This window comes from Phoxinus phoxinus (genome assembly GCF_949152265.1).
Source record: "Phoxinus phoxinus genome assembly, chromosome: 6".
In the NCBI taxonomy this organism is placed as follows: Eukaryota; Metazoa; Chordata; class Actinopteri; order Cypriniformes; family Leuciscidae; genus Phoxinus; species Phoxinus phoxinus.
This window is the reverse complement of record NC_136881.1, coordinates 20,024,849-20,046,199: the sequence shown is the minus strand read 5'-3', so window position 1 is coordinate 20,046,199 and position 21,351 is coordinate 20,024,849. Positions and strand designations below refer to the sequence as shown.

The window sequence follows — 21,351 nt, the reverse complement described above, 5'->3', positions numbered from 1 at the left end:
GTAGTTGTGCATTTATTAAAACCATATATTATGACTGTTTCTGACTGTTGAAAGTTAATAAATACGAGTCAATGAGATAGATCCAAAGCTACCCGCTCTTAGTATGCACTACATTAAGGTAGTTTAATTTTATAAACACAGGAAAATTAATGTTTGATTAATTTTGGATTGATGGATTGATCTTTGATGATTTTGCGGGACAAACACCTCTTTGATCATTACATGAATTTCCCTTAAAGGTTGTCTCATAATCGAAGTTAAATAAGATTATTGATATATGAATGAGGAATTATAAGACGTTATGATCGATTATTCATATATTCATATAATCTATACAGTTTCAATTTCGATAATTTAATGTAACTGTAATATGCAAAATATTAATCATATTCATGATTAGTTATTAAAATTCCCTATAGATCATTTGAGCTAATTCATACGGACCCAGAGTCCGAGGCATATACCTTACAGCGCGTTATTAACTTTTGAATAAAAGCTGACGCGGGACAAAATGCCCGATTTCCCAACACGTTGAACTGAGCAATGCCATTGTGCCATTTTAAAAGACTATTTTTAAACGCATATAGCTCAGTAATGTCAGTTTTATGTATTTTCTGAGAGGGGGCGGGATTTTTGTTGGGAAAGCCGGGGGAGAGACGCACACTTCGATTAGACTGGATAAACACATGCAGCATTTAATTGTTAAGAAAATGAAACGAAATAAAATAATAAATCAAGCCTTTATTACAAAACACTAGGCTATATCATACAGCATTCAGAAAAATGCGCACCCCTAGTTCCTACGTCTAAGACCCAATGACGCTACGATGAGCATTTAGTTACTTTAAAAAAATGCGGGTCAGGAAGCAGGTCGGGTACAATATTTTCTTTCTTTTTTTTGCGGTCCGAGTTGCGGGCGGGTTAGTTGAAAACGTCGGTCGGATGCGGGTTGTTTATACATTGACCCGCGCATCACTGGTACACGTATAGATCTCATTGGTTCATATATCCTTCGTGCTTTTACTTTTTACGCCAGCCCAACAGGAAGTCGGCTATTTAGGGTTGTTTGGAAACGCATGTTCTGGCATTTGAAATACTCCCCCTAGAGAATTAATCCAATGAACACCAAACTCTGTGTGCATGAAGTCAAGACATTGGGGATGATAAAATGCCAGGGGATTTTTGATATCTCGAACGGTTTGGCCGTGGCGAGGAAACAAATTTCAGGCGAATAAGGAAAACAGGAAGTGTGTATTAACTTCTGTATACATTTACTGATCTTGATGAAACTTCAGTAGTGTGTTCGTTGTAAGAGGCCAATCACGTGGATATGACTATTGTGAGTCAAAGTTATAGTGCCACTAACTGGCAGCAGGAAGTGTGTCACTTTCAAAATTCTTTGAAATCACCCTCTTATTCTTACCTGATTTGCTTCAAACTTTATATGTATAATGTAAACACACAGCAGATGTAGAGCTGTGAAAGGATTATATCTCAAATACTGTTGCCATGGCAATGCATCAAACTTTAATATTATTTTTTTTAATGCTTTTGAGACTCTTAGCATGCTTGAAATTGCATGAAACTCGACAGACACATTACATCTATTAGCTAGTAGACATGTGCAAAGTTTCAGAAACGGGCGTGGTGAGGGGCTAAGTAGCGCCACCTTTAGGTATTAGGTTTACCTACAGTAACAAAAATCGGTATGTATATTGTTCTCCTCAAGCCGGACAACTTTCTAGTTTACAGTCATTAGCTTCGACCAACAGGAAGACAGATATTTTGGTTTGAATGTCATTTTTTGGGAGAAAATCTGAGAATTATGCCAGTCTCTCTCTGACACTCTCTGTGTCTGTGGGGAGGGGGGCTTTATTTTAACACTTCCTCTGCCATGTGCACTGGCACTTTTGGGGCCCTTAACGTGGTCAAACTCTTGAAACTTTGCACACGGGTCCGAATCCGCGGCCATCAGGGCCGGGCTGAAGCTGGTACCTGGGTGTGGCAGGGGGGCTCGACAGCGCCCCCTTGAATGGGGTCCAAAAACTTGGTCCATATCTAAAACAAGCTTGCATGTAATAATATGAAACTCACTACACATATAGATCTCATCGGGCCGAACAACTTTCGTGCTCTAAGTTTTACGCCAGCCCAACAGGAAGTCTGTTGGAAGTTGTTTGTAAACGCATTCCCCTGGAATTTGATATACTCCTCCTTGAGAATTCATTCGATTGCCACCAAACTCGGTCAGCGTGAAGTGAAAACATTGAGGATGTTACATTGCGGACGGATTTTGGATATCTTGACCGGTTTGGCCGTGGCGAGGAAATTAATTTATGACTAAAAAATGACACAAAGTGTGTTGTAATTTAGTTAGTTTACCCACAGTTACAAAACTCGGCGTGTATATTGTTCTCATCAAGCCGAACAACTTTCTAATTTACAGTCATTAGCTCCGGCCAACAGAAAGTCAGCTATTGTGGTTTGAATTGTGTCTCTTTTGAATTTTGTGGTTGTACAAGTCTCACTCTCTGTGTGTGTGTGTGTGTGTGTGTGTGTGTGTGTGTGTGTGTGTGTGTGTGTGTGTGTGTGTGATAAAATCATTTAGTTCAGTTAGAGAACGGGCACTAGCCTACAATTAAAACCTGAACGTGTCCGCTTAATAAATCGTGAGCTGAACGAAAGTCGCAGCAAAGATCAGCACAGGGAGTCCAATTTCATTAATCATGAGTGAAGAGCATGACGGAATATTTTTTGTAAAAACTACTATAAGCGAATCTGTCATTGTACTGTTTTGTTGTTTTCCATTAAGAATAATAGACTTTAATAGTCGCAATTCAAGCAATCCCACCCCCCAAAATGGCGCTATTTTTTAAATAAAACTAAAATGCTCACGGCTGCACGGGCAATAACGCGTCCACGGCGAGGAACGAGCAGAACAGAGTGAATGTTTTTTAGTTCATTCCTACTGGTCTGTTACAGTGACAAGATTTTAACCTTTTCATTGCTGCGTGCAATTTTCTACCACCATTAAAAGATAAAGAAAGATCTTAGGCCTTGTCTTTTTGGATATATATATATTTTTTTTTTTTTTTTTTGTGTGTGTGCAAAATATGCATGTAACCCAGATCTTTTAAATGTATTGTTTGCTTTAAAATAAATTAAGATTGTATGTTTGGTAATTAAACCTGAATTCATTTTAAATGAGTATGCTATATTTCAGATCAATAAATTAGTTTTCCTTAAAACTTTAACTAACACTAACTTTATTCTCCTCTGAATTTTAAATAATTTATTCTGTATAGAATAATAATATTACCAATAATTATTATTTTTTTTTTTTCTCAACTGTTAGTTGAGATCACGAAGAAGCCTCTCCATGTTTGAGATAGCAGTATTGGTATATTTAAAAGCGTACATTTTGAGGTTGAAATCGGCTTGTTTTTCGGAGATTCTAGCTTGCAGTAGGGGCGTGTCATTGTCCGTGTGTATTTCCATACTGGATAAGCCGGCTTTTTTAAGCCGCAGAGAAATCAGGACACTGCAGTTCTCAAAAGTTCATTATTTGCATGTGCTTTAAAGCCTTGCCGGTTAAACATGTCATTCGCTGCTGATGCGCTGTTCTAACGAGCGCTTTTCTGAGCGCAAACACCCGACGCACACATGCACAAAAGCCTATCTAATAGCGACCTGGATACTGGACTAAGTTATCTTTCGAGTCTTTTTGAGCTAATACTGTCAAATACACTCAAGGTTTACATAAAGAAAGTTGGTTATGTCTAAACTGAAAGCAAACCGAGAAAATTGAGAGAAATCTGCTTGTCAAATGCATATATTAGACGCGTCGCTTGCAGGTCTTAAAGAGACTGTAGCCCTAATAGTAAACATGCATGTCCTTAAAGGGATAGTTCACCCAAAAATTTTGTCATTCTTTACTCACTCTAATGTTGTTCCAAACCTGTATTAATTTATTTCTTGTGCTGAACACAAAAGAAGATATTTTGAAGAATGTGGGTAACCAGACAGTTGCTGGTCCCCATTGACTTTCATAGGAAATAAATATAGAAGTCACTGGGGTACATCAACTGTTTGGTTACCCACATTCTTCCAAATAACTTCAACAGAAGAAAGAAACTTATTCAGGTTTAAAACAACTTGAGAGAGTAAATGATGACAATTAAACATTTGGGGAGAACTATCCATTTAATGTAAAAAAATAAAAAAAAAATAAAAAAAATCACACACTGCTCTTGACTGAGAACTTTAATAAGAATCAATGTATAATTTATACAGTGAAGTCTATATTTGGCTTTGACTTTGACTGAACATTTGCTCTCACTTTGCGGAAAAAATATCAGGATATATATATATATATATATATATATCGTATATCGATATTCAGCCTAAATATATCGGGATATGACTTTTGGTCCATATCGTCCAGCCCTACAGCGTGGCTACTTATTATGCAGCGCTCTAGCCGGCTCTATCTGATATCAAAAGAGTTGCCTATACAGTTTTATCAGCTTTACAGGGGGGAGCATTACAGGGGGTATGGCTTATGTAAATGAGATGTAAATTAGCCCTATTGTCACTCCCAGCAGCAGAGAGAGGTGAGAACTGCACAATCTTTAGAGGCCATTTTCTCCACTTTGAGCTTTTTTGAGTGCTTACCTTCAAATGGCCACAACTTCTCCAAATATTATCAGATTTCCATGTGTTACACATCGTTGGAAAGCTTGGAGACTACACTTTCAGAACCTGTATAATGCCCCAGAACCAACTTGTGTCCCTACTTTCCGTGATCGGTTATATATATATACCTGCGAGCAGCGATGTAGGGCCCAAGCCGATGGCACCGCCACCCCAGTCTAATCTTAATTCCTTTGCGACGTTAAATTGCGAAGATCTTGAGTTTTCGTCGAAGGGCGTGTCCTCGGCGGCTTGACAAATATCAATGTTTCGCCATGAAACAGGAAGTTGCTGTAACTCAGGCATGGAATGTCCAATCTGCCCCAAATTTCACACGTTTGATTAGTCATGCCCTGAACACATCTACATTAGAATATTCAGTTACAGTAATATCGCCACCTACTGGAAACAGGAAGTGACATGTTTAACACTGTGATGCAGTACTAGCAACACATTAAATATGCCATTAAGTTATAAACATGTTATAAACATGTTAAAACATGCTAGCAATTCTTAGCTAAGTGCTAAAGCAGGGGTGGGGAACGTCGGTCCTGGAGAGCCACGGTCCTGGAGAGCCACAGTCCTGCAGAGTTTAGTTCCAACCCTAATCAAACACACCTGAACCAGCTAATCAATGTCTTTAGGATCATTAAGGCTACAATTAGGTGAGTTTTTTTTCAGGGTTGGAGCTAAACTCTGCAGGGCTGTGGCTCTCCAGGACCGACGTTCCCCATCCTGTGCTAAAGCATGCTAATGCAATAAAACAGGAAGTAGTTAATCCTAGGTATTTATTTGAAACAGTGGCTAAACCAATGAAAAAGAAAGCTTCAAGCCCAGAAGCTTCCAAGAAACACAGCAGTAATGAATTTATGAACTTCTTCACTTATAAGACCGATAATATCAGGAAAAAAATTATAACTATGCAGTATATATACAGTATCGCATCAGGAAGTTCATTGTAGTCTCCCTGAGGGAAATTTTGATTCATTCATTGCTATAGGAGAGGAAGAATTTTGCAAACTCGTCAAATCATCTAAATCGACAACTGTATGTTAGACCCTATACCGACTAAGCTGCTGAAAGAGATGCTCCCAGATGTCATAGATCCTCTTCTTAATATCATTAATTCATCTTTGTCTCTAGGATACGTACCAAAATCCTTTAAGATAGCTATGATTAAACCGCTTGTTAAAAAACCGCAACTTGATCCTACAAAACTAGTCAATTACAGGCCGATCTCGAATCTGCCTTTTCTGTCAAAGATATTAGAAAAAGCAGTATCCTCACAACTGTGTTCCTTTCTTGAAAGAAATGATATCTGCGAGGATTTTCAGTCCGGATTTAGACCGTACCATAGTACCGAGACCGCTCTCGTTAAAGTCACAAATGATTTGCTCTTATCATCCGATCGTGGTTGTATCTCTTTATTAGTATTACTTGATCTTAGTGCTGCATTTGACACCATTGACCACAACATCCTTTTAAATAGACTCGAACATTATGTTGGCATTAGTGGAATTGCACTAGCATGTTTTAAATCATACTTATCTGACCGTTATCAGTTTGTAGCAGTAAATGAAGAGATGTCTTATCAATCACAAGTTCAGTATGGCGTACCACAAGGCTCAGTACTAGGACCGCTGCTGTTCACTCTGTATATGCTACCATTAGGAGATATCATTAGGAAACATGGAATTAGCTTTCACTGTTATGCCGACGATACTCAGCTGTATATTTCTTCAAAACCTAACGAAACCTACCAATTCACAAAATTAACGGAATGCATAGCTGATATAAAAAATTGGATGACTAGTAATTTCCTACTACTAAATTCAGAAAAAACAGAGATTCTAATTATTGGACAAAAAATTTCCACACGTAATAACCTAGAGTACTGTCTAACACTTGATGGCTGCTCTGTTAAGTCTTCGTCGTCGGTTAGGAACCTGGATGTGCTCTTTGATACCAATCTTTCATTTGAAAGTCATGTGTTTAGTATCTGTAAAACCGCTTTCTTCCATCTTAAAAATATATCTAAATTACATCATATGCTCTCAATGAATAATGCAGAACAATTAGTTCATGCGTTTATGACCTCAAGGCTAGATTATTGTAATGCTCTATTGGGTGGTTGCCCTGCACGCTTAATAAACAAACTACAGCTAGTTCAAAACGCAGCAGCTCGAGTTCTTACTAGAACCAGGAAGTATGACCATATTAGCCCTGTTCTGTCAACACTGCATTGGCTGCCTATTAAACATCGTATAAATTTTAAAATATTGCTGATCACTTACAAAGCACTAAATGGTTTAGCTCCGCAGTACTTGAGCGAGCTCTTAACGCATTATAGTCCTTCACGTCTACTGCGATCTCAAAATTCCGGCCAGTTAATAATACCTAGAATATCAAAATCGACTGCTGGCGGTAGATCCTTTTCCTACTTAGCACCAAAACTTTGGAACAGTCTTCCTACCATTGTCCGGGAAGCAGACACACTCTGTCAGTTCAAATCTAGACTAAAAACACATCTCTTCGGCCTAGCATACACATAACACATTATAGACTTCTATAATTCAATGTTAGGCTGCATAGTGTAGAACAGCCTGGACCGGGAACACTTCCCGTAAATCCTGATGTACTTGGTACATCATAAGAAGGATGGCGTCTACGCTAATATTAGTCTCTCTGTCTATCCCGAGGTTTACTGCTGTCCACCGGAACCAGGCCGTATCCAGATCTGAAGAAGGACCAGCGCCAGGACACGACGACGACGCCGCTGACCTGAAGTGTCAACCAGTCTCTCCTCCTCTCCACTCCGACTTCAACCAACCGGAACTGGACAAATACTCTGATTCATTCTGAACTTCATACACTGTTCACTTATTGGCCAGAGGAGAACTGGCCCCCGACTGAGCCTGGGTTCTCCCAAGGTTTTTTTCTCCATTCTGTCACCTGATGGCGTTTTGGTTCCTTGCCGCTGTTGCCTTACCTTCTGGCTTGCTTAGTTGGGGACATTTAATATTCAACAATATTATAGATCTGCCTTAAAGGTGGACGATGATGAAATTCTTTTTTGTATTATTTTCATGTTATCACTGTGAAGCTGCTTTGATACAATCTGTATTGTAAAAAGCGCTATATAAATAAAGATGACTTGACTTGACTTGACATAAACAGAGAATATTTCTTTTAGTTTTGAATTAGATATTATACACACTTAAATGATTATAGAGATATATATCTCATGTCTGAGTGAATAGTATTCGCTGAGTTTTGTTTAAGTTAAGAGACGTGCTTAACGTCCGTGAACTAAAAAAAGTTCACGGAGACGGAGAGGCAGAAAGCACTCCCTGTTTACTTACTTTATTTTACAAAAAGCACAATGTTTTATTTCGATTGTAAGTGGACACATAAAAAAGTAGACATTTAACAGCTTATTTTTTCATATTTCTTAAGTCTGTATGATCAAAACTGACGGAGTATTTTAGGTCTATTTTGCTGCTATGTAAAAAAAAAAAAACGAGCAAACCGCGCTGGCTAAGCTTTTTGCCGACCCCAGAAGGTTAAGTGATATAATTGATTCTATAAACAACTATAAGAGGTAATTTTCGTCTTTCTCCGGCTCCCTGCACCGGGCGTATTGTGAAACCGGAAGTGTCTATCCGCACACTCGCTGTTCGGAAATCCAACATGGCGGCCACGTGCAACTAGCCAATTACTCTTCGACAGCGATGCATAGAAATATTCAGAGCTACCGCAAAAACGGAAGGTCAAAGACCATATTCTAAAGATGGCTGCACACTTGTTCCTCTGGTGCATAAGGTCTATAGAGTGATATATTTTTCTTTTGCGGTTTAAATTTAAATGTTTTTTTGTCTTCATTTATTTGTTTATGTAATATATAAATGCTTGATCATTTTATATGATGATGACTGATGTATTACTGATAATTGATGGATCTTTCGCAGTGATTGGTCAAGAGTTGATTTTAAATGTGATGGTGCTATAGTTTTTGTATATCCCTGTTGAAGGTCATGGGACTGAAACGTTGTGGCAAATAAAACAATTGTGATATTTTTGCAAGTACTGATAGTGTGCGGGACTTTTTTTTTTTTTTTTTAGACTGGCTTTTCGGTCTTTTCTCCTACAGACCCATCTATTACCTGCAGGTGTGCAAGGGTAATTGTTCATTATTATTTTTGTTAAGTCAATATTTCAACTTTTTTAAAGAATACATATATTTTTATTTATTATAATTATATTTTACTTATTTATTATATTATACTTTTTTAAAATATAGAATGCTGTTGTCACTCCAGCAAACTCCCATATTTACAAATGATTATTTGAAAACTATAATTTTTGTGCAGCCAGTTGGCCCCTGGAAGCCTGCATTAACGCGTCCCTGGTCTCAACAGGTGAGTGTCATTCAATAAAAGATCCAACATGTTATGAATACTTTTAGCTGTGTTGCTATGTGTAATGCTAACACAAGTGTCTTTCTTATAATAAACCCATCCAAAGTATCTGCATCAGGCACTTTATTTATTTATTTTTATAGCTTTTTTTCACTTTCTTAACGCATCAGGTTTCATTAGTTTAATTGGAATTAACTTAAAATTGGGCACAGAGTTACAATTTAAAAAAAATTAAACAGGACACAGAAAGTGTGACTCACTCTTCTCTAGGTTGAGGAAGAACTTGGGTAGTGGAGTTTGCACCTCTGTAAGCCTTCGCTTTGGTTGCGGAGAGGCATTGCTGCTGCCTCCACCGCCAGCTTCTGCTGCCCGATCCCCTCCGGATGTATTACGCGTTGAGCGACGCAAGGATTGTGTGGCATCGGAATCCAGGTAGCCACAGCGTCTGCGCTTAGGCGGTGTTGCCATGATGACAGGGACACAGGATGTTTCACTCAGAGCTGCTTGGCTGTCTGTGGACTGGGGGGTGGAAGGATTCTGGCCAGGGCTGGGGGAACGTTCTCTGAAATTCCTTTAATAAAAATGTAAATTATGAATACTCTTATCTGATCTTAGATTCTAAAAAAGATTTAACATTAACACCAATTCCACATTAGTTTTTAAACATTCTGACTGACAGGGACTGTGTTGCATGCATTCTATGATAATGCAAAAAATATCTAAAGCATAAACATGCAAAACAACACTCTGAATTACAGCGGAGGCAAACAGAGAAGGTAACAGAGATGACCCACAACTTCTGGCATATGCAGGGGTAGACATGTAGGTATTATAATTAGGGATGGGGCCGATCCGATCCAGTATCGGTACCGGGGCCGATACCAGCGTAATTCACGTATCGGATTTTCCCGATCCAACCTGCGGCGATATCCGATATCCATGAGCCATGTCTGCGCTTTAACGTTGTCTGCTGAAATGACTCCAAAAGTGATTCCTGCCGGCGAGTCTGCTAGCTGGCTGCAATCTGTGGAATGGATTTCCTGAACGGAGGCGTGGCTCAATGAGACACAGAGTTATGAGACACGTCCCCGCTCAGGAAAGCCATTCCGCAGTTTGCAGCCAGCTAGAGCAGGATAGCATTGAGCAGCATTATGACTAACCAACATGTCCGCTGTGTGGAAATACTTCACACTGGAAACACTGCAGAGTGCAATGTTTGCAAAGCTGTAACTTAATGCATAGAGGCGGAAGCTCCCTCGCATCGTACAACACAACGAACGCCATAAAACATTTAAAAAAGCACCACGTAAAAGAGCACAATGATTTTTTTAGCCAGGGGGCAGAAAGACAACGGGAGCCGTCAGGAATCACTTCTGGAGTCATTCATGATAGCTGCTCACTCACTGATGCCCGCGAATTAGTTAAAACCTCCGGAATCTAGAGCGAGCGCGCCCGCGAGACAGAGACTGTGCTCCAAACCGTGTATCGCGTGCACGGCAGAGCAGGAGACCGCGCGCCTCATGAAGCGCATGTAATATCATTTTTATTTATAGTGTGTGTGTAAGTAAGTGTGTGTGTGTGTGTGTGTGTGTGTGTGTGTGTGTGTGTGTGTGTGTGTGTGTGTGTGTGTGTGTGTGTGTGTGTGTGTGTGTGTGTAAGTAAAATATGTTTACAGTTATTGCACTTTTCTTATATTTATTTTCAAATATTTTACATTTTAAAAACATGATTTGTTGATTCTACAAGAGCCAGTGTTCTTAATTTGTGCTGTTCAGATGTACACTGTTTTATTGATAGTGTGTGTGTTAGATGTTTACACTTGCACTTTTCTTATATTTTCAAGACTTATGAAGTTATGAAATGTAGTTATGAAATGTAATAAATATTGACATGACAATCAATTTTAAATCGTTAGTTGCATATTTGTTTTCAGAATGGGATTTTTCCTGTTAACAGGATTTCCTATTTTTCTGACCTTATACATACGTCAAGTTGCCTTTTGGGACATACATGCGTACATATCATACTTGCCTGTTGAGAGGAGTTTATTTCAGCATCATATAAAATCAACAAGAATGATAATAATAAAATTAAAGCAAACACAGCTCTGGTATCGGAATAGTATCGGTATCGGCCGATATCCAAATTCAGGTATCGGGATCGGATCGGAAGTGAAAAAATGTGGATCGGTGCATCCCTAATTATAATATTAAATTTGAGCATCAGTATAGACTTTACACTTTATTTTATACAGCAGGGTTTTGGGATATTTTATTGATCCAGTTATCAAATGGTGGATATGTTCATTAAATTATTCAAACAATGAATTTAAAGTGAATATCAGGAATATGATATTTTTGGAATATGGCACAAGTGAATACAGTCAAACAGACAAGAGAAATATGTCTATAGACAATTTTATTTTTATTTTTTTATTAACAAAACAGTAACATACACAAGGTAAGAAATCAGTGACATATACATGAATGTGGTTTTTGCACTAAAGGCACCGGGTGGCGGTGCTACCGGCTTGGGCCCTCCATCGCTGCTTGCAGCTTTAATTATATATATATATATATATATATATATATATATATATATATATATATATATATATATATATATAAATAAAGCACAACATTGTGCTTTTGTTAAACTATAAACTCTTGTCAAACTGTAACCTACAACTGTCACCCAACCAAAATATCACACACGCACACACGCACACACACACACACACACACACACACACACACACACACACACACACACACACACACACACAGAATGGCAGAGAGACAGAGAGAGACACAATCCACATTCAAACCACAATATCTGACTTTCTGTTGGTCGGAGCTAATGACTGTAAATTAGAAAGTTGTTCGGCTTGATAAGATCAATACACACGCTGAGTTTTGTAACTGTAGGTAAAACTATAACTAAGTTATAACACACTTTATGCATCCTTTTTTAATCATAAATTTGTTTCCTCGCCACGGCCAAACCGTTCGAGATATCAAAAATCCCCTGGCAATTTATCATCTTCCATGTCTTGACTTCATGCTGACCGAGTTTCGTGGTCATCGGATGAATTCTCTAGGAGAAGTGTTTCAAATGCGAGAGCAAGCGTTCTCCAATCAACCCGTAATAGCCGACTTCCTGTTGGGCTGGGGTAAAACTTGACCCAGGGAAAGTTGTTCGGCCCGATTAAATCTATATGTGTACCGAGTTTCATATTAATTCATGCAAGCGTGTTTGATATACGGACAAGTGTTCGAATCCCATTCCAGGGGGCGCTGTCGTGCCCCCCTGCCACGCCCGGGTACCAGCTTCAGCCTGGCCCTGATGGCCGCGGGTTCTGACCTGTGTGCAAAATTTCAAGAGTTTTCGAGCACGTTAAGGCCCTCAAAAGTGCCAGAGATTTTGCACACAGCAGAGAAAGGGTTAAACTAATAATTTTCATTATATCTTCCATTAAATTAGAGGGATTAAGTGGGTTATTAATTATGTTGATCTTAGATTTAACCCTCTGGGGACCAAGGTGTTTTTGGGGCCCTTGGGATGTTTTGAAATGCCCTGACATTTGTGCTTTTTTCAGTTATTTATAAACATGTTAATAGCAAAGGTGTAAATTCACTCTATATAGCACAAACGGGGCTACCATAATATGTGAGCAACATGTATGTACATGTTCGTATTTTTAAGAGAATAATGTTTATGCGTGGTTATTGAAAAAAATAAAAATGAAAGTTGCTGAAATAGACCACAAAACGCATACTAAATATGTGTTCCCGAAGAATTTTGACTAATGGATGTTGTCGCTTCGAGTTCTGGCTTCAAAATGATGTGAAAAACATCCTGCCTAATCGTTCACATAAAACAATACATTGATTTAAACTTTGTAAGACCATTTTTTTGTCAGAAGAGGTTATGCATGGGAGTGGTAATGGCCCATCATTATTAATGAGATTCAGACCCGGGGTGTGACAGACACTCCCCCAATGGCTAAAGGCCCATCAGCCTAAACAAAGAGATTCAAAGGTTTTGTTTTTCAATCTGTTATATTGTAATTCCTCTATGTGGAGGAACTAAATGTTCAACTGAAGACACAAGTGAACATTACATGCCTGGCATTTCCATGGTGTGTCCTGCCTTTTACCAAGCTGTCCTTTGCAAAGCACACAAATATTGCGACCAACTGTGCAAAAAGGAATATTTCGCAAAACTGCAATGGAAACAGTTTTTGCGCATTTACAGTCACCTGACTTAGAAGACGCGGTGTGTTTGGGATCTGTGTACGCAAATAATAATAATAATTATCATCATTATTAAAACATTTATTAGGCTACATATTTAGAGACGCTTTTATCCAAAAAAGGAACAAAGCAATTCGTCAAATGTCATTCATAATACGGGTTAGACAATAATAATACAGGGCTAAGATTATCACAAATAAACACAAGATTTTGACGCATATCCAAGGGTTTGTGTGGAGTGTGGAGCGCGCACTACATGGCACGGAGCCGCGGATGCGAACACTTGCATTTACCTATCAACAGTGGAAACAACTTAAAATAGCCTACTCTTATCATTTCTGGTCATACAGAAAATAATAATACATTATTCGCAACTACTTTTATTTGTGTAAACTCACAATAACAAGAAAGCGTTGTGCTTTTGTAAAATAAAATAAAACAATCAGGCGCGCTTTCATGATCTCCGTGAACTGGAGCGCGAGAACTGAAACAAAATATAGCCTATGTAGGCTAAAGCTTGAAATGTCCACTTTAAAACGAACAAATTCGAATCGAAAGCTAATACATTCTGATTATGTAATGCGTATGAAAGGAGCATTTCTCTCTAAAAGCGCATCTGCTTAACAGCGGAGATGGAGATGTTTTTAGCCGACTTAGAAAACAATAGTTTATTAATAATATTAATGGCTCTTCTCATTTAGCACTGTGGGGAAAATATCAATTCCAGGTTCTAATTTGGCCTTAGATAACCAGTAAAATCGACATGTTTTCCATATTAATTTGTGAAAATATCTGTAAAATATCTGTAATAATAGTGGGTAAATATGTAGCCAACTTACTCTTTCTGATTTCTGAATGTGTTGCTAAGCGCACTCCGAGTTGCAGGCATAGGTAGTGATGAAGCTCCATTCCTTTTAAAAAAGTTGAAGAATATTATTGTATCGTGCCATCTTCCCAACGGGTGACTGAATGATGAAACTTAGAGCATTTGCTTGGGGGCGTTTACCTGTTTTGCATAGACCGCTTAATACATTATCTTGTGAATAGCGCGCTCCGTCAGTAGGCGTGAACGAATTAAAGTCAATGAGCTCGTAATGAGCTCGACTGGAATCGCTCTCTTTTCATACAGATTACAGAAGCTGAGAATATTTGTTTTTAATATAAATTACTTAATTTGAAAGATGCGATCTCAAGCTTTATGCCCGTGGGTATGTTTGCCTATTTGACTGAATTTTCGCAGAGTTACAGATCATTTTCGAACGCGTTTCAAATTGGAGTTCATTGACAGAGAGAACTCGCATCATGTTAATTTTTCTTTATTTGGCAAAAAGCAAAACACTTTATTTTTTTGTGAGTATACAGAAAAAAATAGAAACTGAACAGGATCAATTGATGTATATAACACGAAAATGAAAGATCAAAATTAACAGAACATTTTGAGTTTATTTTGCATTGCTAAAAAAAAACACGAGCAAAACGCGCCGGCGCGTTTTTGGTCCCCAGAGGGTTAACTATGGATTTAATTTGTTGGTATTGTAGAAACTGTTCTCCACCAAGACTGTACCTCTGGACTAGTGTTTGGAATGATACAAATTGATTATTTCAAATAAGTGATGGAGATTTTTTCAAATAAGTGAAAAGATTCCTTTTTGTTTCCAAGATGGAAAATTTATAGGTTTATTGCACAATTGGAAGTCAGGGTTGAACCAGATGTGGTTGTGTCTACATGATGTTAGTGATGAGTTATTAAATGTATTTACTTTCCACCAGGCTGTCAGAGTTGATGCAATTATAATATTATTAAAATAGTGCATTTTTTTAATTGATTTTGGTAGGAAAGTGAGATCTGAAACTGAAGTATTTTTACATTGATTTTGTTCTAATTCCATCCATGAGTTATTGTGATTTTTATTATGAATCCATTTATATAAATATTGTAGCTGGTTTGCTAAAAAGTAATATTGAAAATTTGGAGCTTCTAAACCACCTTGTGATTTTGTCTTTTGTAATTTTTCTAATGATATTTTAGCGGTTTTATTTTTCCAATAGAAGTGAGAGATTAATCTAATCTCCAACATCACACGATGTTGATGGAGGCATCCAACAACACACGCAGATTATACAATTTAATTCATTATTCATCACTAAAACAGGAAAATACCATTATAGTCACTTTAGATGCAGAAAAAGCATTTGACAGAGTCAATTGGAACAACTTATTAACCACATTACAGAAATTTGGCCTTGGTGAGTCGTTTATTAATTCGATTAAAATTCTATACACAGCACCTTCTGCCACAGTCACAACCAATGGACTAACATCACAAAGCTTCACACTGCACAGGGGGACTAGGCAAGGATGTCCGCTCTCTCCTTCTTTATTCACCATCTTCATTGAACCCTTAGCAGCAGACATCCGTCAGAACCCACTCATCAGAGGAATCCACACACCCCAAAAACAACATAAGATTAGTTTATATGCTGATGACATTTTACTCTTTTTTGCAAAATCCTCAATCATCTCTGCACGAAATAACTAAAACCATTGATTTATACTCTACAATATCAGAATATGCAATACATTGGAATAAATCCACTACATCAAACTAAATGGGATGTTGTAGCCCAGGTATCACCCATTTCTTTATGCACAGGCCATATCACTTATTTAGGCGTTAAGGTTTCCTGCAGGCTGTCAGAGCTGACTGGACTCAACTTCACTCCTCTACTGAAAACATTAGAAGATGACCTTCACCGCTGGCACAACTTACCACTTTCCATCCAGGGCAGAATAGCTATAATCAAAATGACAGTACTTCCAAAACAATTTTTTCTCAATGATCCCAACTCAACCTTCTTTAAATTGGTTCAAATCTTAAGACTCCATCATTACTCGATTCTACTGGAAAAAATAAATCACCACGGATAAAATTAAGCACTTTACAAAAACCTAAATCTTTAGGAGGATTAGAAGCACCGTATTTTTACCACTACTCACTAGCAAACCAACTTCAATACATATATAAATGGATTCACCCCACTCAGTCAGACATATGGTTAGACAACAATCACTCTGTGAAAAATTGCACATATCAGACATCCCATTTCTTAGTCATTCCATCAAACGCCACCCATGTTTCAAAGCATTGACAATAGCCTCTGCTCTGACAGCCTGGTGGAAAGATCATCGCATCACAAACTCCAATCTGGCCCCATCTGAATTCACCCCACTCTTGAGTAACCCTGATTTCACAAGCAACAAAAAAACACTCAATTTCCATAAATGGGCACAAAAGGGCATCTCACATTTAAATCACATTTTTCAGTCTAACAACATGTTTCATTTTCTTACTTAAGGCCATTGCACACTGAGTCCGAAATTTTCGTATGCGTTTTTTCGTATTCGTGATTCGGTGGCTCTAAATTGTCAAAGCACCATTCAAACTGCTTGTTACGGATGCGAAAAAGGCAGAAAATCTAACCCGTTTCGATTTTTTTTATGACGGACGAAAGTTTCGGAGGCAGTGTGCAAGCGTGATTGACCTAACGTGAGGTCGTATTTATTTTTTAACGTGCGCAAATTTCGGATGCGAATTTCGGACTGTGTGCAATGGCCTTTAGTCCGGGAGTACGGTATCGGGAGCAATCAATTCTTGAATTATCTGCAACTCAAATCAGCTGTTTTATCCAAAATCAACAATAAAAATATCAATATTAATAATAATAATAATAATAATAATTCATTACATTTATATAGCGCTTTTCTCGACACTCAAAGCGCTTTACATAGAAGGGGGGGTCTCCTCAACCACCACCAATGTGCAGCATCCACCTGGATGATGCGACGGCAGCCATATTGCGCCAGAACGCCCACCACACACCAGCTTACTGGTGGAGAGGAGACAGTGATGAAGCCAATTAGTATATATATATAGGAGGATGATTAGGAGGCCATGATGGACAGAGGCCACTGGGCAAATTTGGCCAGGATGCCGGGGTTACACCCCTACTCTTTCGAAAGACATCCTGGGATTTTTAATGACCACAGAGAGTCAGGACCTCGGTTTAACGTCTCATCCGAAGGACGGCGCTCTTTGTCAGTATAGTGTCCCCGTCACTATACTGGGGTGTTAGGACCCACACAGACCACAGGGTGAGCGCCCCCTGCTGGCCACACTAACACCTCTACCAGCAACAACCTGGTTTTCTCAGGAGGTCTCCCATCCAAGTACTAACCAGGCTCAGCCCCGCTTAGCTTCAGTGGGAAACCAGTCTTGGGCTACAGGGTGATATGGCTGCTGGCTCACCTTCCTACCGCTTTAGCAGATTTAATTAATATATCCTCCCCCAAAAAATTACTTTCCAAAATATACAAAATTATAGCTAATTCAAATAAAACCATAACTTTACCAACAATCAAATGGAAAGAAGATCTTTCGATTGCTCCTGATACCGATTTCTGGGCCCAAATTTGTAAAAATATTTATTCCATGACTAAAAACGCCAACCTTCAGCTCATACAGTATAAGACTCTTCACAGAACACATTACACTGGGGAAAGGCTGGCTAAAATGGGATTCACATCAGGAATTTGCTCCCACTGCTCACAAAACTGTTTGGACACATATATCCATGCCACATGGCACTGCCCACCCATTAAATACTTTTGGAAAGACATCACTGAATCCCTATCCCGCCTCCTGGGCTGCCGCATCCCATTATCTCCCTTACTCTGTCTACTAACTAGGTGATCTATAAATTCTCAATCAGGAAATAATGAACAAAAGGATGCTCCTTGTAGCCTTAGCCATCGCCAAGAAAACGATCTTCTTGAACTGGAAATCCCGAAACACTATTCACATAACGCATTGGAAAAATATGCTTATAGACTACATCTCCCTAGAATATTTTTAACCTCATTACAACTGTATATCGGAACCACAACACTCCAGATCAGACCTCATTCTATTATTACAAATCTGACACATTCATCCTGATTATGTATTCATTTATTATTATACATTTATACAAGGTTTTAGTAACATTGAGTATTTTCATTACTATAATTATTGACATTATGTTTTATTAATATTTTTAGTATCATGGAAGTATTTGGCAGTGATGGAGTGATGGCGATGTGATGATATTTTGATTGATACAAGGACGGTAATGGTATAATGCATATCTTAAGTGATTAAAGAAACAAATTAATAAATAAATTGATGAATGAAATGATAATGATGGTGGTGATATAAATACCTAAAATATAACCAGACCAGGTCACCTAACACATACCACACATGATTTTAATGCATCCAATGCTGATTTTAATGCACTTTACCTTCTTTTAATGCACCACCTTAGCTTAGGCATGCATACAAATAGTAATTGTACTGAGAATGAGAAGAAGAAAAAGAGAAGGGAAGGGGAGAGGGGAAAAGGAAGAAAAAGGGAAAGAATATGCACACCAACACAGAAAGTAGGAGAGGTGTGGTGTGTGTTGGGTGTGTGTATGGTTGTTATTATTATTATTATTACTTTTTTTACTATCACTATTTGTTAATATTATATATTATTATTAGTGATATTACTATTACCGTCAACACAACTTATCACCATCCTTAGTATCATTATTGTATTATTACTGTTATTATTGTTATTGATATTATTATTACTGTTACCGTCACCACAAAATATTATTATCATTATTATTATACGTGCTATTACTACTTAAATACTTCTACTATTACTATTATTATTATTTGTCGTTGCTGCTGATATTATTACTGCTGTTTTATTGTTGTTTTTGTGTTTTGTTGTTGTGTTCTGTGTTCACTCTATGTTGTAAGTTTTGAGTAGTGAGAGATTATTAGAACCATTTATCGCTGGGAGTTGTTGGAAGCATTGAGAACAGATAGTTGACTTGTGGTAAATTTTTCATTTTAACTGTAACAATGCGCCCGACAAGTGATAGTGGTAGGTTAGTCCAGCGTTTTAAATCATCTCCTTTTTTTTTTTTTAAAGTGTCACGTTAAAACAATCAACGTGCAAATATAATTGAGGACAAACTTTTCATTGATGGACAGCTCTACCGTGACTCCAAAATTACTCCTTGGCTCTTCTAATTTAGTGTAACATCGGAAAATTTGTGACTGTCATATTATATATATATTGACTCAATGCTTCACCCTCTCTCTGTTCTTTAAACAGATACGTGGATCTTAATCCACCGATCCTAAATACTTTTGTTTATTATGTTTCACTATGTCACACTGTACTTGTTTATATGTATTCTGTACACATTTATATGTATAGTCTATAGTCCTTTTTTTATTATTTTTTTATTACTACTATCATCATTATCTCTTTTTAGACATTTAATCAACAATCATGCAAACACTTATAATGGTATCATGGAATGGCTTCTGGACAAAAATAATGAATTATCTGACGAAATTGGGGGCTGATATATCTTTTATACAAGAAACACACTTAACAAAATCGGAACTTGGAAATCTAAAATGTAATACATTTAACAACATATTCTCATTGACATACAATAGTAAACAACGAGGAATTTCAATATTAATAAATAAAAACATCCCACTTATTCTTAATACATCTGTTATTGACCCAGAAGGAAGATTTATTACCATCAATATATCCATTAACAGGGAACTACACTGCGACCAAAATGGTCGCATATGCGACCTTTTGAAATGCCATTGCGACCCTAATTTTTAATGGGTCGCAAATGTATCACTGATTATTTTTGTTCCTACCTTATGTTTTAGGCAATATGCTATGATTTACTATGAGCATTTATTAAAACAGAAATGTGTATTTTAAGAATACGTTTTATAACGTGCTCTGAGCATTCAACACAAAGTTGGCTTCAGCCCCGCGACTTATAAAGTAATCGGGTTGATGTGCGCGTTTATATGTCACACGTTTCCCGCTGTTCGCGCATATCCATTCTCCTCTATTGGTTCTTTATTTGTTTTAAACAGCAGACGTAATATTAATCCGTCTCTGGTCATGATTTGGAGACAATGAGCATTGAACCGTTTTGCCGTGCTGCTTATATTTATCACGCAGTAAAAATGCCCCTCCCCGCGGCCAAAACCAGTCGTCTGTGGATGAGAATCCAAAACAATTAGTGGGACGTTGTCCTGCTTCACTTCACAGGCGCTGAGTGAAATGAGAATTTTAGAATGACGGGACACTCATTTATATGACACTTTATTCAACAGGAAGAACAGCTCGTTCCGCGCGTCATACGTCATTGTACATTCGCAGTCCTTTCAGTTTCGGTTTTCAATCCGATCAAGTGTTGACGTGTTCTCTCGATCGCATTACAAAAGGAATAAACCACCCCTTTCAATCCGATCGAAATTGCATTCGGATCGAGCTCAATCCGATCGATTAAGGTGTTTACATGAAGATCCGAAGAGCCGTCAATCCGATTATAAGTGTCCATGTAAATTGAAGCTTCACAATGACAGTATGAAGCACGCGAAATGTATAGACATGTACATATCCCGTGACGCAGCAGCACTCCCTACTGCATTTCGGCGTCAAGCAAACCGAGCAAGTGAGGAATCTGAATTGATAATTAAGTTCAATGTAGCTTATAATATAGCCTTATTTGTGGCTTATTATATTTCACTTAATTGTGAAGTAGACATGCATTTTTTTTTTATCTTTAATACTGAATAGTCAATAGCTGCTGAAAATCTATTATTATATTATTTTATGAATTATATTTATTTGAAGAGTTCAGGAGTCTGCCCATCTGTGGCAACCATAGCATGTTGAAATCCAAAAGAAATTAATTTTGCACATTATTGTGTACTGTATTTTCTATTGCAGTAAATCTATCCCAACCAATGTTAAAGAAAACAAGGCGGCATGTGGTTTAAAAGATGGCAAGTAAAATAAAAAGCACATCTGTATGCACTACAGTTTCATTATTGTTCATTATT

At 37.8% G+C, this 21,351-nt stretch overlaps 1 protein-coding gene across 9 annotated transcripts in view; it reads right to left on the bottom strand.

Moving 5' to 3' along the window:
- LOC307000411 (MSL complex subunit 3-like) overlaps positions 1 to 21,351 on the bottom strand; it is a 240,426-nt gene that overhangs the window by 51,879 nt on the left and 167,196 nt on the right. For all 9 annotated transcript variants that reach the window (XM_079615983.1, XM_079615985.1, XM_079615982.1 and 6 more), the window contains one exon: positions 9,371 to 9,681. In XM_079615983.1, coding sequence (XP_079472109.1) covers positions 9,371 to 9,681 — 311 coding nt within the window. The remainder of the gene's footprint in view (positions 1 to 9,370; positions 9,682 to 21,351) is intronic.